Genomic DNA, 27,859 nt, shown 5'->3' on the forward strand with positions numbered 1-27,859 from the left:
TCAATATGAATAAGTTCAAGTACAGAATTTGACTTGTGCACACTTTTGGAAAAGGATTTTTCTGTGTTTTTACCTAAGGCACATCTTTTGCAAATGCCTAAATGATCAGGTTTGAGGTTAGGTAACCCTGTTACAATTTTTCCTATTGATGATAAAGCACAGAAATGAAGGTGACCTAGTCTTCTATGCCATATTTCATTTGTGTTTGATATTTCATGATTTAGAGCTAAATTTTGATGGTTACAAAATTCATATAAACTTCCATCTCTAGATCCAATGGATATAGCTTTCTTGATATTTGAATTCTTTGACCAAGATAGAACTTTATCTTCTTGGAAGGTGATTCAATACCCTTCATTAGCAAGACCGGAGATAGAGACCAAATTACTTTTCATACCAAGTACAAATAAAACATTCTTAAGTTGAAGAGTAATACCTGAATTTAGTTGAATTGAACATGATCCAATACCTTTAACTGGGTGTGTAGAGTTGTCTCCAATGGTTACTTCTTCAGAGGAGTACCCTTCGAAGCTTTCAAATTTATCTCTAAAGCCTGTGATATGACGTGATGCTCCACTGCCTATGATCCAAGTATTTTTGTTGGGTTTAATTCACTTAAGAGTGCTAGATAAAATGCAAAGTTTTCTTCTTTTTCATCTTGTTCCTCCTTGATTTTTGTTAGAGCTGCTTGAATTCTCTTTTGTTTTGGATAGAAGTTTGTGACCAAATTTGTCACATTTGAAACATTGTACGTTTGACCAATCTCATTTCTTGTATGATTTGTTGAATTCCTTTCTATTTCATTTGAATTTACCTTTCTTTTCTTTATTGTTGGTATTAGCTTGAAGAACTTGAATGTCTCCCTCTTGATTTAAGCTGATTCCTCTCGAAACTAATAGGAAGATCAGGTTCAAAGCTTAGACCACGAATAAAAGTTTTCCAAGATAGTAGTAGTCCTTTGAAGGCTATAATGCTAAGTTCTTTGTCATCTACTTAACTTCCAATAGTCACAAGATGATCATTCAACTCGAAAATTCTTAACAAATAAGACGTAATTGATTCTCCATTGTTCATTTTGATATATAGAAGATCTTGCTTCAATGTTAGCAATCTACTAGTTTTGTTAATTTCGAAAGTATTCTTAATTGTATGAATAAGTTCAAGTACAGAATTTGATTTGTGTACACTTTTGGAAAAGGATTTTTTTGTGTTTTAACCTTGGGCACATCCTTTGCAAATGCCTAAATGATCAGGTTTGAAGCTAGGTAACCCTGTTACAATTTTTTCTATTGATGATAAAGCGCAGAAATAAAGGTGACCTAGTCTTCTATGTCATATTTCATTTGTGTTTGATATTTCATGATTTTGAGCTAAGTTTTGTTGGTTACAAAGTTCATATAAACTTCCATCTCTAGATCCAATGGATATAACTTTCTTGATATTTGAATTCTTTGACCAAGATAGAACTTTATCTTCTTGGAAGGTGATTCAATACCCTTCATTAGCAAGACCGAAGATAGAGACCAAATTTCTTTTCATACTAGGTACAAATAAAACATTCTTAAGTTGAAGAGTAATACCTGAATTTAGTTGAATTGAATATGATCCAATACCTATAACCGGGTGTGTAGAGTTGTCTTGAATGGTTAGTTCTTCAGAGGAGTATCCTTTGAAGCTTTCAAATTTATCTCTAAAGCCTGTGATATGACGTGATGCTCCACTGTCTATAATCCAAGTATTTTTGTTGGAGTTTAATTCACTTGAGAGTGCTAGATAAAATGCGAAGTTTTCTTCTTTTTCATCTTTTTCCTCTTTGATTTCTGCTAGAGCTGCTTGAATTCTCCTTTGTTTTGGACAGAAGTTTGTGACCAAATTTGTCACATTTGAAACATTGTACTTTTGACCAATCCCATTTCTTGTATGATTTATTGAATACCTTTCTATTTCGTTTCAATTTACCTTTCTTTTCTTTATTGTTGGTATTAGCTTAAAGCACTTGAATGTCTCCCTCTTGATTTACACTGATTACTCTAGAAACTAATCTTGACTCTTCTTGAGTGCATTCATTTTTAATTAGTTTAAATTTAGGAAGATCAAGTTGAGAGCTTAGACCACGAATAAAAGTTTCTCAAGATAGTGGTAGTCCTTTGAAGACTATAATGCTAAGTTCTTTGTCATCCACTTGACTTCCAATAGTCGCAAGTTGATCTTTCAACTTGGAAATTCTTAAGAAATAAGACGTAATTGATTCTCCATTATTCATTTTGATATATAGAAGATCTTGCTTCAATGTTAGCAATCAACTAGTTTTGTTAATTTCGAAAGTATTCTTAATTGTACAAAACATCTCCAAAGTTTTTTTAAGACTAGATATAGAGGGGAGAATGTGATCCTTCACAGAATCTATAATAATTTTCATGGTTTTGTTGTTGTGCCTCTTCCATGTTTTATCTGGATCATTTTCTAGTATTGGTTTATTTGACTCTATATATTCTTCTAAATCCATCTCTCGTAGTACAATCATAACTCGAATTTTCCATAACGCAAAATTTTAAGCTCCTTCAAGTCTATCCTCTAACCTTACATGATTCACCATTTTGAATTGAAGATATTTAAAATCTGATATTAATAATTCTGAGATTGAGTTTCTCTATCAAGATGGCTCTGATACCATGTTAATGTAAAGGACCTCTGATAGAGACTCTAATTGCTTTTATTATTTCAATCTAATAGATAATATCTAAATATCTATTATATTAATTACAGACTGAAAGTCTGGTATAATAGTCAATAAATAATGTCAGATTGAATATATTATATAAACGTCTGATATAATTATCAGACCGAGTGAGTATAGACTCTTATAATGAATCGATATAATAACCTGAAGTAGTGTTGACCACAGATGAATACTTATATCACTGCCCAATGAATACTTAGATCACTGCCACTTTGATTGGTGTCCTTGATCATCCGCGGATTTCGAAAAGCTTGAACATATTACAGACTAACCGATTCTTAGTGTCGATTATCTTTTGCTTATGATATTACACTTTTTGTGTAATTTTATACATACATACATACATATATATATATATATATATATATTAGTAAATAAACATATATATCTAAACATGATATAACAAATATGAATGGCTTCTCTAACATAGACTTAATCATATATGTGTGTGTTTGTGTGTGTGTGTGTGAGAGAGAGAGAGAGTATAAGAGAGTCATATATTAAAACACTTCTCCTGATGCTATATATTTAACACTATTGATTACATATTTCAAAATCAATAAAGATATTGAGAGTTGTTTTAAATATATAACTGATTCACCCCCCACACCCCCCCCCCCCCCCCCCCCCCAAGTTATCTTGGTGGACTTTACTTTCTAACAAGGCCCATCCTCAATTGAATGTTCTCTTCATTCAATTGAGTGATACACACTTGTGACCATGTCATATTCCTAGCTAGCAGACTGACTTGATCAGTTATTCTCGTTGTCAGTTTCATGATTCATGTGACAGGATTGAATCAACCAAGTCCGCTTTTCCAATTGGGATGAGTGCAAGTGGTAAATCAATCGCATGTTCTTAGTGATTCTGAATCTAAAAGATACATCCACTAATAAACTCGATCAATTCCCCATCCAAGCTTGAATGCAACATACCTCAATCAATAAGACAAGTTACAAGTCCTTAATAAAATTGCAAAATGGACAGTATGAACAGGATGAAATGCCTGGGTGATTTAACAGATTAGGAACTTAACAATGGTACCATCTGAATCAATGCATAAAATCCTGGGTTCAACTGTCAACTGAATGGGAAGAGTATAACAGCAGAGTCCCAAGCAACCACTTAGTTTCTTTTAGCAGGCAGTGCCCAAATTTTACAGGAGATATTTTTGAGGCCAGTGGATTCATATTATTTGCCTTGTTTTAATTAATTACCAAAATGTGATAAATGTATATGTAGCAAAATTTGAAGGTATAATGTAGAAGACAATGATGAAAAGGAGGGAAGACAAAATGTGCAGCCATATGACATATCTGTTGTGTACCCTACGATGTTACCAACATATTCAAACTCCACCCCCTGCTGCAAACATTTCAGGGTTCCATGCACAGGTTTGAAACATTTCCCAGCCATCCCCAGTGTGCTTAAAAATCAGTGTCCCAAAAATGTCAATTTTTTAACACAGTGCCCAGAACCATCAAGAGACAGCTAGTCATCCTCAAGAGGGAGTGTCTATACATCCTTTAATGTTTCTAGGTGTTTCTTTTAAAACATGACATTTCAAACAAGGGATGCAGAGACATCCCCAAAACTCTCCTAGGGATGAATGTCCCATATAGCTCAGTCAAGAAGAAAGTAATATAAAACTACCATGACTGATAAGTAATGAATCCATTGCTCTGGAGAAGCAGTGACGACCCATATTCACCAAGTAGATCGAATTCAATTTATGATAGCCTAATTACCTTAGTCCCTTGAGCAATGTACTTCTTCCACAACAGAGATTCCATTGACGTAAAGGGAAATGGAAAGTGGTCCAAGTTTTCCTTTCGACCGACAATGGTACATATCAATATGCATAACAGATTAACTGAGGAACTCAACAAGCAAAGATAAATGCAAGTAATTACTGCAAATTGGTGAAAACGCAGATCAAGAAAGGCCTGAAAACAGTAAGCAGATATCTGAATGATGGCGTATCTTTTACTGGGTTTCCTAATGCAAAGTTTTTCAGTTGACAGATCAATTATCACAGTGGAGCGCAGGTCCTGTGTCCTTGGGAAGGAAAGGAGTTGAAAAGCAATGATACTATACACTCTTGGGGCACACAAGAGAAGGGATCATTTTTTGTATCACACTTCCGTAAAACTTCCTCTGTGGATAATAGTGGAAGCCATCAAAGTTTTGAAGCAGCTTCGTGGCAATGATCCAATTGCATTTTACAGAATTGATTCATCTCTGGGAATACAACTTCATTAGTTTAAGAAGTCTGTGGATTACTTGTCCCACAAGGAAGATAATGTGGTGTTCGAGTTTATTTACTTCCATCAGGAAACCATGGTGGAATGAGCATGTAATGAATGAGATTGAACAGATTCTTTTGCACAAGCATGGAGGAGTGCCACCCTGGGGTAAGAATCAGGTTTATACGTTAAAAAAAGCCGCCAAACAAATGGTGAATCTGGAAAAGTTTTTAAAAGTGAATGTTGTTCATGGATGCACTTTGGATGGGTTCTGTGCTTGCAAGGAAGATCATCATTCTGCTCCAGACAAAGGATTTGTGTGTGGATTCAACAAAATTTGGAAGAAAGCTCGTGTCTGCATAGAACCATGATGCCGATAAAACTCCCCGTCATGGAAAATCAAATTATATTGGAGGCAAAGTAGTAAGAAAAGATGTTTAGTCAATTTCACCCTTTCTGCAACTTCGATTCTAGGACCTTCATGCTAAACCTCTCCCATGAGCACTTTATCTAGGGGTGCCTCTTTACTGGGTGCAATCCATCCAGCAGGATCTGAAAGTTTGGACATATGTGAATGGATGTATTTTCTATACTCAAGTATCGAGCAATGAATCTATTGTCATCAGCAACTTCAACACCAAACCAGTTTGTGTTAGTTTCATGGCAAATAATCCTACAAAGGGATGAGCCAAAATTTGGAAGAAATTATGTGTTTTACAAGAACAGGAATTCTCAATTCTCCGCATCCATTATTACCTACGATAGTCTATTCGGAAGGTTGACACAGAAGTTCAACAGAAAAAAAAATCCATAAAAGTCAATATGTTCAACATGAAGATCAAGGCTTTGTGCAGAGAAGGGAATCTTGAAAATGCAAAGGAGTTTTTAGATGATATGAGACCCAGTTTCTCGTGATACTTTCATTTATAATACTTGTTGCCTTGGTTCTCTAACAGATCATGGCAAAATTTCATCTTATTGAGCCCAACGGAAATTAAGTGCGCTAAATTCAAGTTTTAAAAGAGCCTGCAATCTATTGCCTTTTTAATGATTTTGTGGTTTATGTGTCTCCGACTCGTCTCAAGCTCCATCCAACACTTCGAATTTTCGAATTCCACTACCCGAGTCTCAATATATCACAGATTAATGAAATCTGTCAAAATACATGTTTTTCATCTGCATCATTAACCTTAACCTTCAAGAGGTTAAGGTTCGCGGTACAAAACACGTGTTTTGATCTAAAATATTAACCTCTTAGGCCAAAAAGTGTTAAGATAAACTTCTCAAACACACGTTCCATACCATTAACCTTAACCTCTCACCTAAAAAGGTTAAGATTGGAAGTCCAAAACACGTATTTAGAAGATGAATCTTAACCTCTTTGCCCCAAAATGAGAGGTTAAGAATCCAAAGGTCAATTAACCTTATTAAATGTTTCTTATTCTTGCAGCCATGCTACAATAGAAATTACTATTTAGAAGATGAATCTTAACCTCTTTACCCAAAAATGAGAGGTTAAGAATCCAAAGGTACATGATTTGGCCCTATGGAATGTGTGGCAAAACAATTTCTCCAATAGTTGAATAGGCCCTTGGTATACGGCCTTCCCTTGCGTTTAGAGGGGCAGCTCCCTCGTAAGATGTAATTTTTGATTTTCAAATAATGATGTATTCAAACTTGAAGATTAAAAAGAGAAAGCTACTAACGACGAATGCACCAAACGACTTCACAGCTTTCTTGAATTAACATAAATTGATAATGAAGATAACCAAGAACTACACTTGAAGATAATCATTATTACCATGCTGATTCATGATTCATAAACATTGGCACAATACCGTGAAAACATTCAAAACAAAAAGAATCAACAGTTTTATGCTACGACAATCCAAATTTTAGAAAAAGAACCTAAACACATTTCTCATTTTATTTTCTTGCACCAAGATAAGATAAGATAATAATATTAATTTCCAACGAAAGACCACCAATAGGTCTATGGGACTCGAAGGTTACAACCAGAAAGCTGAAAACAGCAGGAGCACCAAACGGTGTCCGAGAAAAGCATACAACAAAAGCAAAGAAGAAGAAAAGAGACAGAACGAGACGCAGAGAGAGAGGCCAAGACAAAGACTAGGAGTCCTTTCTTGGCGAAAAGAAATCAGTCACAGAAGGATACGACTGTGAGTGGCTAGGAGCTCTAATATGTCTCTGCGAGCTCGTAGAGGAGTGTTGCTGATGTAAGAACCCGATACGGGGTCTAACAGACCTGGAATGACCAAAAGAACTGGAAGAACTAGATGGCCTTTTCACACCATGCAAAGGAGATAAGGGTGTGAAAAGCAGTAATGAGCTGAGTCAAAGTATGCCGGTGAGGAAGAAGTGACTGTAAAGTGCTATCACAGAGCAGAGTGGCCTCCTGAATATAGAGTGCAAGACACCACTGGTCACAATAACTGAAAAAGTCAGAAAGAGAAAAACAATCTCGGAATAGACAATAAAATCTCCCTCTGATCTCATAATAGATAGGGCAACAGAAGATAAAGTGAGTCTCTCTCTCGACCTCAACTAAAGTACATAGCTTACAGATCCACTCTCCACTGTCAATATGATGGTTTGTTTGAGCCCGAAGATGGTGAGAACCAACTTTGAAGGACCCCAGGGAGATATGCAGGGCATGAGACCATTGTCGAGATAGGTAACTAGGACGAACAATAATCCCATCACAAATATCCAAAAAGTGCTCTTCATAGATTGTCGTCCTCGAACGCAACCCACCAGGCGGGTTAAGCCAAGTAGTGATAATGAATCGTCTGTAAATATCAAGTCTGACATGCTCATTTTACTCCTGTCGTGAGGAGAGAAGATGAGCAGGGGCATTCAACAAGAACTGATAAGGAGGAAGATGGTCAATATCTATCCCAATCAATCTCAGCAGAGAAGAAGCTTGTGCATACCAGCAACAAGCATGAGAACAAGTATCAGAACTTGCAGTAGCAGCATAAGAGCAATATGTCAAGTAGGAGTATCTATCACATTCACTAGCCGAATCCGCAAAGCAACGCAGACGATGAATGAGCCAAATCAGATCAAATATGGTAGCAAGACTAAAAGGATGAGCACCGAACTCAGCAAGAATGATACTATGAGGAGTGAACTTGTGGCATCTAATGATGCGCCGTAAGAGCAAAGTTTGAACCCACTCGATCAAGGCCCAGTCAGAACTAAGGAGAGACGGACCCCAAACCACAGAGCCATAAAGAACCATCGGCTGAACAAGGGAGTCCAAGAGGGATAACTTGGATGAGGTATCTTGAAAGTGGTGTCTGAAATACTATTTCTCAAACATAGCAAGAGAACCCATACCCCTACTAACACTGGATTGAATCGCCGGTCTCATATTGAAGCGAAGTCCTAAAAACTTCACCTCCAAATACATATATGAGGAAGTGATCTCAATCTCCTGTCCCTGAAAAAAGAAGTGAAGATGAGAAGTCTTCAAGCAATTAAAGATCATAACCCGAGTCTTACCCAGGTTAACCTGGGCTGTCACTGATCACAAAAGGAAGCCAAACCATCAAGAAGCCTCTCTATACTCTTTGGAGAAGAAGCAAGAAGAACCACATCATCCGTGAAAAGAAGAACGGAGATCAAAACCCGGTGTAAGTAACAACCGTCAGCTGGGAGCGAAGACTTCAAAAGGAAGTCCTCAAGCTCATCAATATATAAACCAAACAAAGTAGGGGAGAGATGACAGCCCTGTTTGACCCCAATGGTACTATGGATCGGAATTGAGAATCCCTCCGGGGTCTTGAATCTACCAACCATAGTCTCATATAATCTCATAATAGCCATAAGTAACATCTCAGAAATCCCAATTGCCCGAAGCCTGTCAAAAAGAGCCACCTGAGGAATAGAATCAAAAGCCTTGCGAAAATCAACAAAGCAACAGTAAACTTTCACCGATTTGAATTATCAGGCCGGAATATTCTGTAGATTTTAACATATGCATATGTGTCAAGGGCCCTATATAAAGAAAGTCTCTTCTAGGAAGGACCTTAAAGGGAGCACTTCATAGAAGATGGAGAAGTAACCGAGGATCTAAGCATCCTCAAGAGGGTTATTGATCCTGATGTGGAGATGTCTTTAAGGTTAGGTTAAGATATAGGGTAGAATAGTGAAATATATTTTATTATTGTATAAATTCTAACATTGGTTTTGCAGATATTACATTTGATGGCATAGATAAAAGCACCAATGAACCTCTACAAATATCTACTTTCCCTGTGGAAATAGAGACCTTTACATTTGATGACATTGATGAGCTCGTGATTAAACGATCGATTGAAGAAAAAGCTAAAACTCAGCTTCAAGGAGAAGAAGATGAATCCTCTAGCCTTCATTCTTTATCATGCGTGCTACAAGAATATCAACCTTTCACATTTCATGAAAGATGTCTTGGAGAAGAATCAATGATTCAAAAGGACATAGATATCATTGAACATATTGAAAACGAATACTATATGGATATGACAACAAGTTCCTCTAATCCAATGGAAGTGCAATTAAAATCCTATGGATCATTTAAAGGTCAAAGAAATCCTCTTTTTGAGCATTATCATCAAATAAGAAATCCTATGTCAAAGAGCTTCTATGAGAAGAATAACCATGATAAAAGAAGTAACGAGTTAGCAGGGGATCTCATGGAGGAATCTGGTGAAGGAAACTCTTATGATGTTTTTAACCCAAGTTTGTGCTCAAAAGCTTTGGATGGTAATTTCCTCTATGGAGAAAGTGTTTACTTTAATCCTTTGTTTTTAGACAAAGGCATTTCTATTGATGCTTCTCAAGTATGTATTCAAAGAAAAGATTCAATGGCTATAGCTCCACATGTTGCTTCATGTCACAAATTATATGAAGGCAATCCAATACAAGGTTTAATCTCTTCTTGTCTTAACCACCAGAAGGTCTTTCAGATAGAGAATTTGATATTAATGGAAGGGAGCTTGAAGTTATGGCAAACAATGTTGAAAATGGTATCAATGTAACTTGAAAGTGCCTAAAGATTCATGATGATCTTGTGGAAGATGAGGGAAAGAGCAGCAAAAATATTTATGATCCTAAATTAGTAGAATGTTTCACATTGCAAAGCACACAAACCATGGATAATAACGTTGAAAGTCATCATGTGCACAAAGGCGATGATAAAAAGGATGACACTCTTTTAAAAGCATTTCCTTTGCGTGAATATCAACATATGATCAATTCTCCCAATCAGATGGATTTATTAGAGGATGTGTACACCAAGAAGGAAAAGGTGATTGTTCCTTCTTATGAATATGATCTAATGGAAAAAGAGGAACAAATGCATCATGGGAAGATCCAATCTGACAAGGATGTGCATCCAAATTGGAATAATTTCATAGAGAATACAAACACGATCATCCCAATGGAAAAGAAAGAGTGTCTAGTGTTGAAATCAGCTCAGGACTTCATGATGACCAATCACTAAAAATTCAAGTAGAGAGCTTGCTGAATAGAGGAAAAATCAGATATGCATTCAGAAACTTGAGGGCCTTATATTTCAACTCTTTCTAAAGGAAGTCATCAATGACATGCGACAGGAAGAAGAGTTGATTTTGAAGTCAGAGCTTTTTGATGAATCCTGGTTGTTTGAATACATTCCTTTGTCCAGAGATGTGGAGCATACAAGGAATCTCGGGATTAGAATTCAAGAAGCAAGCTTATATTTGAGTCCACAGGAATCTGAAAGTTTCCACATGTTAGCTCGCCATGGTATTTATTTTCCCCAGCCAGTGAATGGATTTGTATGATTATACTTTGAGTCACTAGAGGTAGGGATAACTGCCTTGTACATAGTCTATTTAGGAGTTTTTGTTGTGCTTTTTGTCAGTCTCTCTTGTGCCTTTCAATTTCATTGTGTCTAGTTTTCCTTTCAGTTGTCCCATTTTTGCTGTCAATTCAAGTCCTTTGCAAAGTTGTTTTAAAGGTGACTCTATAGCCTTTTGATAAGGCATTGTTTTTCCTACCTCTGGGTTCATTCTACATCCTTCACAGTCCTTGTCCCTAGATAGAGCCAACTTTTCCCTTGGTTCTCAAATAGTCAAATCATGGCAAAATTTCATCTTATTGAGCCCAAAGGAAATCAAGTGTGCTAAATTCAAGTTTTAAAAGAGCCTGCAATCTATTGCCTTTTTAATGATTTTGTGGTTTTTGTGTCTTTGACTCGTCTCAAGCTCCGTCCAACACTTCCAATTTTTGAATTCCGCTACTTGAGTCTCAGTATATCGCAGGTTAATGAAATGTGTCAAAATACATGTTTTTCATTTGCATCATTAACCTTAAGAGGTTAAGGTTCGGGGTACAAAACACGTATTTTGATCCAAAATCTTAACCTCCTAGGCCAATAAGAGTTAAGATAAACTTCTCAAACACACATTCCGTACCATTAACCTTAACCTCTCACCTAAAAAGGTTAAGATTGGGAGTCCAAAACACGTATTTAGAAGATGAATCTTAAACTCTTTGCCCCAAAATGAGAGATTAAGAATCCAAAGGCCAATTAACCTTATTAAATGTTTGTTATTCTTGTGGCCATGCTACAATAGAAATTACGGAGATCTATAGGAGCTGGAGAAAGTTTGACATAATATCTCATCGAGCATATAAAAGCAAGAGACAAAGACAAAATACACATTCCTTATCCGCTACATGAGCCCAATGCAGATGTCTCTAGCAGGTGAACCATTTGACATCTAGAAGGCGACATCTATGCAAGTATGAAGACTAAGCATCAATCAAGTTAATGGAAATATGTTGCTGATATCACAGCTCAAAATATAAAGTTTCATGGTGTGGACATCTCTCAAAGCTTAATGATAAGTTCAAATAAAAGTTGGCAATTGATTGAAAAGATCATGGAGTTGTTAAATGAATGATATACCATCATATTCAAAACAGGAAGCCTAGGGTCTCAAATTCGAATGCACCAAAGTGATTAAAGCATGTGGCAATGACATGGGAACCAGTCCAAGTACAAAAGAAAGAATTGGTGAAGATTGTGTGTGAATTGTTTGTCATATGGCAGACAAAGTATAAGATGCAGCATCTCAAAGAAGGCATGTTAACTGTTTGGTAAAATCCTTGTGCACCGATCTGATCTTAGGCAAAGTATGTGGGCTGTTTTGACCAAGGTCTTAATCTTCCCAGCCCGCACAAAAGAGATCCTAGCAAACACAAAGTGCATGGTCTGTTTAATCAACCTTCCTTTATCTCCCAGCCTGCAGCACTCAATGGGGACATAAAACGTATGCAAAGCATGGCATAGACAAGGCACACAATTTGTTAGTCAAAATGCCCATATAACTATGCACTCCAACTTTTGAAGGATTAAAGGAATAAAGGCCTCTCTTTTATTGGATTGGTGGTCATTGTGATTAAATAGTGCACTGTTATACTCTGCCATCATTTTCCCCATCTTCAAAAACTATCAAAGTGACATGGATGTAGAGTCACGATAAGTTATTTTCACGGTTTGAAAGACAACGGCTCTAATATTGGGAATTTGTGTGAAACCTCGTGCCTTCTCATGCATGTAAAACATAGATGAAAGGCCAAGTGAACAACCTCGCCGTCACCATGCATCTGGTATGGGCATCTCTCAAGGCACGATGAAGATGTATTTTTGTTGAAGAAAATAACTCATAGTTATAGTAAAGGAAGGCAGGTGAAATGTTTGACTATATACCTCAGTGAATGGCATCTAATGGGTGGCACAGGTTGGCAGAATTTTGAGGCAAACTTCAGTATTATGCCACTAATCTTCATCTTAGTCACCAGATTCCATGAGGGTCTGTGATGAATCACGCCACATATTTGATATAATACTTAAGAGGGGATTTGTGCCTTCATCATTGCAATAGAACAACACCAAAATTGTTAAACAAACAGGTTGAAAAGAGGTCTAAAATTTGATTTTGGACAAATATGATCATCACATAGAAATGTGACATCATTCGTTTTTTTTAAAAATGATCTCTCAAGATATTGCATTGGAGGGATGATCATTAGTTTCTAGTGCCAATATAAGAGATGGGTGCATTCGCGTTTGGCTGACACGATGGAGTTAAATGCAACTCTTAGTGTCAGTATGAGAGATGGGTATTGCTACTCATTTGGTCAACTCTACTTAAATAAATTTATCACTTATAGTGGAGGTGGAAGACATTATCAGTCACTCACAAGAATTGGATTCATTCACTATGCAAAAGTGAAAGTGACTTCGGATTGCTCTTAAGTTGTCAAGGAGACATCACCTTCATTAAAGCAGCTTATATCATAAAGGATGTTAATGAGCATCTTGAGATAAGTATTGGTTGTCATTACCTCTTGAATACTAATTTTCTTTGCATGTTGTAGTCAATCTCTTAACTATATCCATGCATGTAATATAAGAGTTATTTGCTTTATTATGCTCTTGTTTTATTCCTTGATCCCCAAGGATAATTCTTTGTAAAGAAGAAAAAGAAGAACAAAAAGAAGCTTGCCATATTTAAGGGGATGCAAATTGTTCAATGATATAACAATGGCAATTTTACATTGTGAGGGGGGGGATAATAAACGATGTTCCATTCCCAGAACCATCTTTAGAGAGATGTTCAATTCTCAAATAATCTAAGAAGGAAAAGAAGCTTGGTACTTTACATATGCTACCAAATATTGTGCACAATCCAATCTTATGACACTAGCTCCAAATAAGTTTTGATCTAGAATTTATTAGTCATCTAATGATCATGCTGGATAAAGTCGAGCGCTTGAAGCAAATATCTTTAATGATTGGCATTATGAAGTATCCTTCTAGAGGGAGTTTGACAATTCAATGGAGGCAACCTTGGGCAAAGAGAGAGAGTAGATAGAAGATATGCTACACGACTTGCTACCAAAAGGTCAAAAGGATGATATCAGATTCAGAGGGAGTCTAACACTTCATCCGAGACAACCTTGTACTAAGAGGTCAGAAAAGTTGATATTAGACACAGAGGGAGTTTTGACACTTTATTAGAAGTAACCTTGACAAGGAGGTCAAAAGGTTAGTGTTTCTTCATGAAGAAGAAGTTCCAAGTGAAATCCTTCGTAATACATTCTTCTCTATGAGAAATAAGTTTGAGGTGAAAACCTTATTCTTTGATATGGTTCATCGTGGATGTCATGACAACACCACATGGCAATATCTGTGGTGACTTCATGTAAACTTTTGATGACATCTATGTATGGGTCTGCCCCCTATATACATCATGAGGAAGTGACAACTTCCAAATGATTATCACTTGTATTTGTAGAAGTGATTGGAAGCTGTCGATCTTACAATAACTTAAATCATGATATAAATTTTATGTACATGTTGAAATAGATCATGAAAGGCCATATCTTGTAAACCAACAACAAAGTGTTAGATGTCATTCAATTGATGGTCTATGAGTTGTTCGTGTAGATACATGATAGGTATTTGGTGAATGCCATGCCTTCATATTCTGATAGGCCATTACCTTATTGAGTACTTGGTGTATATCATTTATTGATGTTTTGATAGGCCATTACTCTGAGTAATTGGTAAATATCATGTGTTGATATTCTGATAGGCTAATACTCATATGATATCATATAATGGAAGTCTTCTAATTAATGATTTCCTTGAAATGTCATTTTAAATATTGCCAATGGTGTACTATTTACTTTTGTGTTTATCCTTCTAATAAGAGGGAGTGTTAATGTATAGCTTACTCGGATAATAATAATAAAATTGAGATATATATGTTGATTTAATAATTTACTTATATATATATATAAGACTCAGAATCAAATATATATATATAATATGCGCAATTAATATATTAAACTAGAGACCAATTAAACTATGTCATTAGTGGTTGACTCTAATCGACTAAGTCAGTTGATGGTCGGTGTTTAATATTGGTTTTTGTTTTTTGTCACCATATGTGGCGACTTGGAGTCACGCCTCCTAGGTCATGACTCCTCTCTATGAGTCATACCTATCGTGTGTGACTCTCAGTCACATATAAACCTCTAGCATCCTCTCGATATTTGATACAGTGAACACATAAATTACATCCAGTCTTCAGCATATCATATACAAGAAATAAATCATGCTCTCATCATCAATTCAGAACTAATTCAGTCTGTCAGAAATAAATTGAACAAATCAGATAGGTAAAGTTAACAAAACAAAGGCCTTACTCATTTTGCCACTTTATATTTTGTGAATAAGATGGCAAAGAATGAAAACAGCTGTAAGAAGAGAAGATAATAACAATGACATGAAGAGACGAGAACATCAAAACTAAATCTTGTGATGTAAGTTTACTAACCACTGTTTATAAATTATTAGCACAAATTCTTTTGCATTTTTCTTACATTCTTTATATGTTTCAAACACTTCAAGAGTTCTGTTTTGGGTATTTTTAAAAAATTATATTTGCACTTGCAGCTGCATTTTGAATTTAATAAAAAAACTAAGTTGCCATATTCGTCCCTGCAACCTCAAAATCGGTAGTCGGTTCTGTCCAAATTCACGTTCAGTTCGAATTCTATGCACATTCACTTACAGACTAGCAAATCCGCTCCACATTTGCTAGGAAGGACTCTGGTTGACTACAGTGCAATTTTGCAGTGAATGTTGGCAAAACACGTGGACTCCATCTAGAACCCTAAAGGAATGACCAATGACTTTAGTCATCGTTGACTTTTCAACTACTTTTTTTACATTTTTTAATTAAAACCCTAATATGACAAAGTGTTTTGCATTACTTTTGCATTTTACATAAGAGTTTAGACATTATTTTTGTCGTTTTGCATTATTGTGTCGTTTTCCTTCTACATCTAAAAGGCAAAACGATTATCGTGCATCTAGAAATCCAGAAGGGCAAAAAACATTATTGTGGTTATTGTGCGGGGCATAAACGTTATCGTGCATCCAAAAGACAAGTTACAAACTTACAGATATCATTTTTTATTCTCAATAGACCATTCAGGGCACAAGCAGAGGCTTTGTACACATGTATATACTAAGTCTGCATACAATACTTTCACTTTCAAAGTTAATTATCTGTCATTTAGGAGTCTAACTATAATGAAATATTGTTTAATATTAAGATTCAAGAAACGCCATATTATATTGTTTTATTAAATTATTTATTAGTTTTTTTATGGAATCTCAACTCTCATACATAGAATCCAAAAAGAAATAATAATATGAATATAATGTATATGTTGCAGTTTTGTTCTCATCTTAGTATTAGTAATATTATTATTGTCTACATTAAATTTTTTTGTTATCTATTGTTTGTAGATTCTATCATTCTAAGAATGGCTAAAAGTGTTTCTGGCACCAGAAACCCCCACTTCAAAATTGAAAAAATGCTCCCCATCATGGAAATATGTGGAAATGGGTCAACCAATGTCAGGTGGAGGAGGTTATGTGTTGATTTGCAGCCATTACAAAGAGGAATCGAGTAGCTCTTATAATAGAGTGAAAGCACATTTGTGCTTTATTCCTTAGAAAGGCATTAAATTTTGTACACTAAAGCCAAGAGTGGATGGAGTGCTACCTAAAACCCTCCTTCCAAACCACACTATGAACAAATACATTCAAGAATAAAAGAAAGCAGATGAAGTTGCACGGAGGGTAAATGCTTCTCATCCATTGCAAAGTGGTAGGCCTTCAAAAAAAGGGAAAATGTCATCTATGTCTTCAACTTCCATTACCAATGAGCCACCAGTAAAGGGTTGTCCATTCTTACATTCTCCTCAACAACAAATTGTAAGTAAGAAAGCAATGGGACCATTGGAAGCATCATTTCAAATTGAAGCTAGAGACATTGTCGATCAAGCCATAGAGAGATGTGCATATGGATTATCATTTAATGTTGTTCACTCACCATATTGGCAGTACATGATGAAAGCAGTTAATGAGGCTCCAAAGGGGTTCGAGGGCCCCAGTTATGAGAAGATACCCACAACTTTACTTGATGATGAGGTGGCTCGTGTAGAGGCTGCCATGCTGCCCATCAAGGATTCATGGACCAAAGTAGGTGTCACGGTGGAAAGATGTGAGGAACCGTCCTTTGGTGAATGTTATTGCAATGTCTACAAGAAGTGCAATGTTCTTGAGAGCTGTGCATTGTGAAGGTCAGGTCCTTTCATTGCAAACATTCTCATCCAAGCCATTAAGCAAGTTGGCCCTCAAAATGTTGTTCAAGTAGTAATCGACAATGCCAAGAACTGTAGGGCTACTAGATTATGGGTTGAGGAGTGGTACGAACACATTTTTTGGACACCTTGTTTTGTGCACTCACTCAACCTAATGCTGCGAAAAATTGGCACTAAGGTTGAGTGGATAAAAAAATTGTATTAAAAGGCACAAGATATCCAAATGTTTGTCACAAACCACCATATGACGCAAGCCATATTTAGACAGTTCTTGAATTGGAGCTCTTTAAGGTAAGTTCAATTGTTTAATATTTATACATGTTTAAAATTTACATTTAGAAATCTAGTCACATTAGTTTAGTAAACTTTTTATGTTTTTAAATTCAAATAGATTACTTGATTTTAAATTTTTAATCTACTATTGTTTTGAGACGGCTTGTCAAAGTTAAAGAGGCATTCTCTAAAATGGTAACAAGTGCTAATTGGAGCGTATGGAAGCAACTTACTAGTGAAAGGGCAATTGTCATTAAGGCAAGGATACTACAAGGCTCTTGTTGGGCTCGTGTTGACTACCTTCTGAAGTTAATTGAGCCTATATTGAGCATGATTCGATACACTGACATGGATAGGCCTTGCTTGGATGAGGTATATGATGGCATTGACTCCATGATTGAGAATATTAGAACCATCATAAATGAGAAAGAGCAAGATCCTAATGAAAAGTTCTTCAAGGAGCCACAAGTAATCATTGTAGAGAGATGGAACAAAATGACTACCCCTTTGCATCTACTTGCCTTTGCATTGAGCCCCAAGTTCTATAGCCAAGTTGTCCTCAAGGAGAGTACCACTAGAGTTGCCCCATACAGAGATCCTGAAGTTGCTCAAGGGTACAAGGCAGCCTCCAAAGACTCCTTCCCGAGCACCTACTCTAAATATATGAGTTTCGCAAGCACCAATGATTGTGGTCTTGATGCTCTTTAAGACAAGAACAATGTTGATGCTCATAAATGGTGGTACTTCCATTGAGAAATGTACCAGCACTTGCAGCCCGCTGCCATCAAAAATTTATCACAGGTAAGTTCTTTAATCTTAAGATTCTAATTTGTAATTTCTTGTTCATTAATATTCAAAACTCTTCACTCTATAATTTCAAATTTGTAAATCTTGATAAGTTGCTAATTCATCATCATCTGAGAGGAATTAGAGCACATACTCCTTCATCCATTCAATAAAACGCAACCGACTAAACTCCAAAAACATAGATAGCATGGTCTTTGTGCATTCAAACTTGAGGCTCACAACTCATAAAGAGAATACCTACAAAAACGGGGAGGCAAAACAATGGGATAATGAGCCAGAGTCTACAGAGTTGGAAGCCCACTTTGATGCACTCAAAATTGATCATGGTGAACATGATAATAAGATACATAGTGATGTTGAAGCTGATCCTAAGGCTACAGTAGAGACTACTGATGGTAGTGGCACTAATTGTGCTTCTAATCTGCAACTTCCTAATGATAATGAGCGCTTTGATCATTTTTTATCACATGACTGATAGTGATTACTAATTAGTAATATTGACATTATTGTTTTTGAATTGAAACATTAATATAGTGGTGTATTTTGAAATTTTGTCATGCTATTTGAACTAAGTCGTGAATATATATGGTGGTGTATGTTGCGAAATTGTTTTAATATTAGCATAGTGGTGTATAAACTTATTCGTTGCAACATATGTTTACATATATACAAATTTTTGAGGAAAAAAAAAATTTGTATGAACGAACCCAATCCCAGCACAAGAAAATCTCAAGAGAATGTCGAACGCACATACAAACTAGAATCCCAACCGGCAACTTAGTAAAAAATAAACAACAATTAGGGTAGTTAGATGAGAAGGTTCATATTCAATAAAGAGGTCATAGAAGTACAACTCAAGGTTCTTCTTGAAGTGGAACAGTTGAAGTGATTGTGAATTAAAACAAAATAAACGAATGTGTGTCTTCTCTTCTAAAAATTTGTGTAGAAGGCCTATTTTGATTCAATACTAAAATACCCCTTTTGAAACATGTAAAATCCTCAGACAAAGTCAAAAAAAATGTCTAAGGCAAATTGAGTTTGGCTATATCATTCTACAACATGGATTGTACGGGTAGCTACACAAAAGATTTATTATTATATGTTGTGAATGAGTCCTAGCTAAGAAGACAAAAGTGACTATGTCGTACATGGGGAATAAGGCAAGAAAGAATAGAATACTGGTCTAGAAAACACAACCTAGTGTGTCACTGTTCACCCAAAATATAGATGCAGCAAGTCAAAATGGGAAGGATTCTATCAAAGAAAATAAAATGGCTATTAGTGTTACAAGGATGTTATATATGCAATCATAGGAAGTGATGGACACTTCATTTGCAAAAAACTTCTTTGCCTTTAAAGACAGGAATTAATGCCAATATTGGTTTATATTCTGAATATTGTTTCAGCCAACCTCATCATAGTGAGGTAATTGGGACATTCTGCAGCATCATTGTAATGTCCCCGCTTTTGGCAGATCTATGCAGTTGATGGAGTTAGCTCATCATAGCGACCCTCATGAGCTGACAGGGTGTTTTGGAGGTCCCAACTGTAGATTTACTATTTTTAGTAGGTCTATTTTGGCTGTGCAATGGGTGGCTTCGGCAGTTGGTCGTCACCTGCAATAAATTAAGTTAATAATTGCATGAGCTCTTATTTATTTATTAATTAATAAGTTGCATTATTATAATAATGTTTATATTATTATAATAATGACATTAAGTGATATTTCAAAAAAAGTGTGTTGGAAAGTTTCTAGTGTTAAGTTCTTTTGGGAAACTTCCACAATTTCTGAAGTGGAGTTTTTTAAGAAACTTTGGGCCAACGAAAGATTATAAATGAGAGCTCATTTCATGGAGAAAAGCATGCTTGGATATTTTATTTGCTTTTGACGCCTTTGTGGGTTTTTCTGAGTTCTAATTTTTTGTGCCCTTGCTGAAGTATAAGAGTCAGTATTTCATCTGCAGCTGAGGTATTGCAGTTGTTATTTTCCCTTCTGTTTTTACTGTGGCTGGGATTTTTAAGTGGTTTATGAGTTTCTCTCTCCTACCGTATCTACTGTGACTAAGGAGTCATCATTTGCTGAAATTTGTATTGGATCTGTTGTAAGAAGTTCTGATTTCAATTGATAAATCTGAAGCTAGAATTTGGTGGAATTAAATGCTCAAATCCCACTCTTGGCCTGTGATCTGGAAAAATAATTGCTGTTGTTCATTTAAAGCAGCGTTGGCCATTGATAGTGGCCTGCGATCACTCCAAATAGACCTGCACCATTTCTTTTTGGCCTGCGAACCACATTCAAGCTTGCACGTGAATGATACAGCCCTGCGTTTGGGATTTAGAGGTGGGCAGCTGAGCCTGGATATCAGCGTCTGCATTTTTGGGAGGAGCTGTCTTAAATCTGATATTGCCAAGTGTATCTCCAGCTATCATTCTATAAACATTGGCCAACGTGGATGTGGAAGGGCTGTGATCAGCCTGAAGAGAGGTTGCTGATCGATTCAAGGTGGAATTCTTAACACTAAGTCAAGTTATTCAATTGCTTAAATCAGGTTCCAATTGTTATTCCAGTGTTGATACTTGTGCTTCAGATGAAGCATTAAAATTTGCGAATGTAGTAAGTGCTGAAGGTTTTGAGAAATAAGTGAAGTTGTTGAAATTTAAAATACATTGAGCTGGTTTTTCATTAGACATATAGTTGGCTCTTCCTTCTGAAAATTATTTGCAATTAAGAAACTGTTTCATTTGGCAACTACATAGCTTGAAATCGCAACCGTTAATTGTCTTGTTGGAGAGCTAGCTTGCAAACTGTTTGACAAAATGTCAAACAACTGATTAGCAAAGAATATTAAGGTTTGTCAAGGTTATGACCGGCCAGGGTTAATACAATCATTAATTGTTATTTATTTACATTTGTAAGTGTGTAGCATTGGTTAATTTGTATTCTCTTCCAATATGCGTCATCAATTGAAATGCACATTAGATACATGATGCATGAGCCTATTATTCATTTACACATGTAAGTGTATGCTAGCTTGTCAAATATTCAGACAGTGGATATGATTCCATATTGCAGATGCCTGTTGGCCACATTGGGATAGATCCTTTGTAATGGGTCCAGATCCTCCAAACGAGTAGCATGGGGAAGTTTGATGCTCCGTGGCAAGATGGATATCACCTCACCAATGCTCTGTTGTTTCTACTTCAGAATACGAACTATGTAAATGGAAATTTAGTGATGCAAGTGTTAATGTTTTTATCTATCTTGAGACCTACTAATGAGAAGAGTAAATGAGACTTACTTATTTACTTATGTTGTCATTTATAGTTCTAAAGTTTGCTTCAAGGTGTGTATGCACCTACGTCTGAAGCATTTAATCACTTAACTTATGCCAACATATTGTAAATGGACTTGTGTTAATGGTATTGGTTGTAGAATCATGTTATAAGTTTTTTTTTTTAATTATTAAAGTTTTGACTAATGTGAATCTGGATTACATTTACATTAATCAATTAATGTCTATACTTTAAAGGTATGTATTGGTCAGATATTACACATACCATCCCATTTTGTGTGATATGTTCCCCCTACTTCAAACAAATATTGAAATTTTTATCGCTTTTAGTGCCCAATATGCTTCCATTAAAGAACTTGAATGAGGACAAGCTACTTTATATTCATGGATGGGTAGATCAATATTAGACATCAACAACTCATCAATATAATTATCACATGTTAAGGTAGCTTTTCCGTTGTTAGTGTTAAAGATTGTTCAAGAAAGAGGAAGGATGGACACTAAAAAAATTATATTTTGAAAGGCACAATAGAAGAGGTTAGGTTACTCCAATGTTGTACAAATGGTCCCCAATTCTACACTGTATGTAGATCAGTATATGGTTAATTGTGCATACAAGCACTTCTTTTGGACAACATATTGTGCAGATATGGGGTTGCAAATGTTCACTTGCAATCACCATACCATGCTCTCTTCAGGACTTAGATATGTTGATTCGTACTCATCTAGTCTCAGAAAAATTTAAAAGACATTTAACAACACACTTGGGCAAATGAAGCAAGCCATTCATAACAAAGATCCTAATTGGATTAATATGAAGAGCATATGAAGTCCATTGTCATGCAGCAATGAAATACCATGAACACAAGTTTTATACAACCATCCATACTTTAAATCCAAAATGATGTGCACCAGAGTCTAGGAAAGTACTTCCTAATAATTGAGAGGTGAAAGAAGGGATCATGAAGGCCCTTGGAAAGATGGATAACAATGAGGAGACAGCTTTACTTCACAAGTGGTGGCGTGTCTTTATCAAACTCCATGGTCCAACATTCAAAAAACTAAAAGTGAATGCTAATAAACCTGTATTAGTTTATATAAGACATATTGGATGGTGGACATGGCATGGCAAGCATCCACTAGAGTTGAAGATGCTTGCCATTCACCTCCTTTCAAAGATTGTCAATTGCTCTACTATAGAAAGGATCGGTCCACATATAACTTCATTCAATCAATCAAGAAAAATTGGCTGACCTCTCCACAAATAAAGAAGTTTGTGGCTGTGTATAGTGCATTGTGACTTCATAATCAACAAACTCATAAGTATTCTAGCCACATATCGGGATTTTGAACTCAAGGACAGCACACAAATTTGATGAGGACACAATGAGGGACTAGTAGGAACTCCATTGAATGAGGCAAATCCCTCATAGTGTCAATGACTCATACTTAGACTCCAATTAATGCAATGTTAGCTGAAGCTGATTACTGATTAGGGGCAGCTGCAGATTATTTTTTATTATTTTGTTGTTAAGATTTGTAGTATTTGACATTTATTGTATTTTGTATATAATATTTAAGCACATTTACAATTAAGGCAATAAAATGCTGTTAACTTGTATGCTGAGTCTCTTATGGAATCCCAATTCAGCTCTAATGTTATACAATAAGGCAATTAAAGCAATTAATTGTTATTAACTTGTATCCTGAATCTCATATGAATTCCTGCTTCAGATCTAATCAATGTTCTATAATGATTTTGATCAATCCCAAATCAATGTTATCATTCTGATACTTGAAATTTCCTATATCCTATTTTCCCTACTTTTTTAATAGCTGTCCCAACTGGCCCACAAAAAATAACCTCTCGAAAAATCCATCCCAAAATTGTGTCTAGCTTTCCCATCTTATTAACTTGATGGAATATAAAAGTGTGATTAAGCAGCAGCTGCATTATTCAGCCAAACCTAAATATGAGACCATAACTACCGTGCATATTAAAAAACTGAATGGAACCCCCTAGACCATGAAAAATCAAGTACTAAGAAGCTGTGTGGAACCATGCCATGAGCTGTAGAAAGATAGAAAGGAATTAGATAGGTTCGTGTGAACCACTACTCATGAAACATGGATCAATGAGTTTGACTCAAAAACTAAACAGATAAATCCTGATAGCAGTATCACAACTTGACCTGCTGTGGAAAATATGTCCTACTTATCAATTGACGAGCTTAAGGGACTTTCTAATTACTGGTTCATAAGGCACAACACTTGGTGAAGGTTTTGCAAATGGGGTTGCAAGCAGAGTGGATTTAACCATGGAGGAAACTCCGTAGTTAAGCATACTCGAGCTGGAGAAGTACTGGGATGGGTGACCTCCCAAGAAGTCTCGGTGCTTCACCTCTATGAGCGTCACCTAGATCCAATGAGTGCTAAATGTTCCATTCATTCTCATGAGAGATGGGTTCATGTGAAACACTACTCATGAAACATGGGTCAATGAGTTTGACTCAAATACTACACAACTAATGCAATGTCAGCTGAAGCTGATTACTGATTAGGGGTAGCTGCAGATTTTCTTAAATTTTATTTTGTTGTTAAGATTTGTGGCACTTGACATTTGTTGTATTTTGTATATAATATTTATGCATGTTGACAATTAAGGCAATGAAATGTTGTTAAATTGTATGCTGAGTCTCATCTGGAATCCCAGTTCAGCTCTAATGTTATATGATAAGGCAATTAAAGCAATGAATTGTTATTAACGTGTATCCTGAGTCTCATGTGAATTCCCACTTCAGTTCTAATCAATGTTCTATAATGACTTTGATCAATGCCAAATCAATGTTATCATTTCAATATTTGAAATTTCCTATATTTATTTTCCCTACTTTTTTAACAGCTGTCCCTAAAGGCCCATAAAAAATAACCTCTCGAAAAATCCATCCCAAAATAGTGTCCTCGCTTTCCCATCTTATTAACTTGATGGAATATAAATGTGTGATTAAGCAGCTGCCACATTATTCAGCCCAACCTACATATGTATGAGTCTGAGACCATAACTAAAAAGGTTTGAACTTATGCACTGTGCTTATTAGAAAACTGAATGGAACCCCCAGGCCTTGAAAAATCAAGTATTAAGAGGCTGTGAAGAACCATGCCATGAGCTATAGAAAGATAGAAGGAATTAGATGGGTGAACCACTACTCATGAAACATGGGTCAATGAGTTTGACTCAAACACTACACACTTAATGCAATGTTAACTGAAGTTGATTACTGATTAGGGGCAGCTGCAGATTTTCTTTTTTTTTATTTTGTTGTTAAGATTTCTAGCATTTGACATTTGTTGTATTTTGTATATAATATTTATGCACGTTGACAATTAAGGCAATGAAATGTTGTTAACTTGTATGTTGAATCTCATCTGGAATCCCAATTCAACTCTAATGTTATATAATAAGGTGGTTAAAGCAATGAATTGTTATTAACTTGTATCCTGAGTCTCGTATGATTTCTGCTTCAGTTCTAATCAATGCTTAATCAATGTTCTATAATGATTTTGATCAATGCCAAATCAATGTTATCATTTCACCACTTGAAATTTCCTATATTTACTTTCCCTACATTTTTAATAGCCGCCCCTACTGGCCCATAAAAAACAACCTCTCGAAAAATCCATCCCAACATTGTCTCCTCACTTTCCCATCTTATTAACTTGATGGAGTATAAATGTGTGCAGTGTGATTAAGCAGTAGCTGCATTATTCAGCCCAACCTACATATGTACGAGAACATGCTTAAGAAGATTCCAACTTATGCTCTGTGTTTATTAAAAACCTGAATGGAACCCCCTAGAACTTGAAAAATCAAGTATTAAGAGGCTGTCACGAGCCGTAGAAAGATAGAAAGGAACTAGATGTGTTCATGTGAACCGCTACTCATGAAACATGGGTCAATGAGTTTGACTCAGAAACTACACAGTTAAATCCTGATAGCAATATCACAATTTGACCTGCTGTGGAAAATATCTCCTACTTATCAATTGATGAGCTTAAGGGGCATTCTAATGAATGGTTCATAAGCACATCACTTGCTGAAGGTTTTGCAAATGGGTTTGCAAGCATAGTGGGATTAGCCATAGAGGAAACTCCGTACTTAAGCATGCTCAAGTTAAAGTAGTACTGGGATAGGTGACCTCCTAGGAAGTCCCGGTGCTACACCTCTGTGAGCATCACCTAGATCCAATGAGTGCTAAGTGTTCCATTCATTCTCATGAGAGATGGGTTTGTATGAACCACTACTCATGAAACATGTGTCAATGAGTTTGACTATAAAACTACTCAGTTAAATCCTGATATTACAATATCACAGGAATTAATACCTCTCAATTATAGCTTATATGACAGAAGACACCCTCATCTCACTAAAGGTGTGTGAAAAAGTAACTTACAAAACACATCAGCACAATTATAGAAAATATATTTCAGGAAAACAACTTCCGATGTCTAATTTGCATTGATATTGAGTTCTGCCATTCATCCCTGGACGTAGTGAAGTTCAATGGAAGTTACAAGCCCTAAGTCAATTTTTTCCAAATTAATAACCTTTGGTTGTGGCATTTAAAATGTACGTAAATCATACCATCAAGGATAGCTGATGCAGAGGTCAGCAAAAGACGCAAGGTGCAAGTTTAGACACCAACTGTGGTATGCAATTTCATGTTAAATGTAAACTGAGTAAATTAGTGCATCCTATCACAATACGTCTAAACGTCTAAGACATGGGTGCAAGCCCTGTGTACTTTGAATATAAAATATTTTTAAAGAGCTGTGACATGCAAAAAATATGTGAAACATAAGCTTGAACAGGTTACAGAAGACCGTATAACATCTGAAAGATACAAGAATCACGCAATTGAAAGTTACGGTATCAAATCATGGGTGCAGCCTTGCAAGATGAACTTAAAACAATAGATAACAAACGCGAATGACAAGTGAAGAAAAAAAGTATAAATCGAAGAAAATGAAACGTTCAATTTTGTATGCAACCTGAAGAGAACTGTAAGATTCTACGCTCAAGAATCTGACATGCAGAAAAGAAAAAGATACTTGTGCCCATAAAAAAACATGTCAATTGTAAAATTGAGAAAATGGCATCATCCCTCATTAATCATAGAATCTAAATCAAGCATATCACCGAAGATGGATACTTAGCTGACTGTAATGGTGGAGAAAAACATTTTTAAGAAGAATTCATACTTACAAGATCTTTCTTTGCGTCGATGTTGTCTCGAACAAGCTCTGAAGGCGACGCAACAGCATAGACCCCTATGTGTTTTCGTGCGCCCACTTTGGTCAATCTGTGTTGTGAATGGATCAAATTGGAACCCTTGAAACCATTTTTCTCTCTTGCCAATCTACAACCCTTGCTCGGCTTCGCACAGAAAGCTAAGGGCGCTTTGGTAACACAGATCGACGGCCCTGCAATTCGACATGTCGACATTGTAGTCATTATCTCTCTCTCCCCCTCTCTCTATCTGCTGCAAATTGACAATTGATATACCCGAGAAAGGGCGGTTGGGTGTGTTCAGCTGTTTAGTTTTGTGACACGAAAGAGAGCGTTCATAAAAGCACGTTTTGTGACTTGCTCAGGCAGTTTGTGACGCGTTTTATTAATCAAAAGAATTGGGAAAAATTCTTGTGCGTTGATGGGCGGATAGGAAATTGTGGGTGAGCGACATTAACTACACCATGGAGAGCAAGCTTGGTTTTTTCCGTTTCTTGTCTAAGAAAGCCCGCACACATTGGCAATGGACGACCTCATCCTAACAATTACATTATAAGCAAGGGGTCGAACACGCAAATTCCGCTACAGTGGAGCCAGATATAAGATTGATGGTTTGTACGAGAGTAAATTCTCAGACGAGGGTCAAAAAAATCTCAGAGCAATGCTCTTTAGGTATCGATCCTAAAAATTTATGTCTTAATATTACTATTAAATTTTCAAGAAAAATTCTGAAAAGTAAATCTTACTGTTATGTTTTTATTAATGTAAGAATTATATAAAGATGATAAAATTGAAAAAATTTCAATGTGTACATGAATCTTATGTCAATTCATGTGAAAGAGTACATCACATAACCATTTTTGTTTCTTTCCTAACTATTGTTTAGGACAATAAGTTTTCATTTCCTAGAGCTTAACCAATCTATTTAAACAACATTAAAATGTCTAAGGCAGGGGTCCCATGAGGGGGG

At 36.0% G+C, this 27,859-nt stretch overlaps 1 protein-coding gene across 1 annotated transcript in view; it reads right to left on the reverse strand.

Moving 5' to 3' along the window:
* The window catches only part of LOC149570686 (pyruvate dehydrogenase E1 component subunit alpha-3, chloroplastic-like), a 40,620-nt gene extending 13,487 nt beyond the window's left edge, over nt 1-27,133 (reverse strand). The window contains exon 1 of the mRNA XM_089823230.1: nt 26,866-27,133. Coding sequence (XP_089679356.1) covers nt 26,866-27,114 — 249 coding nt within the window. The 5' untranslated portion in view covers nt 27,115-27,133. The remainder of the gene's footprint in view (nt 1-26,865) is intronic.
* Between the last annotated feature and the right edge of the window lie 726 nt (nt 27,134-27,859).

The sequence above is a fragment of the Cupressus sempervirens genome, chromosome 3 (genome assembly GCF_028749045.1).
Source record: "Cupressus sempervirens isolate cs-2001-9-10 chromosome 3, ASM2874904v1, whole genome shotgun sequence".
Classification (NCBI taxonomy): domain Eukaryota; kingdom Viridiplantae; phylum Streptophyta; class Pinopsida; order Cupressales; family Cupressaceae; genus Cupressus; species Cupressus sempervirens.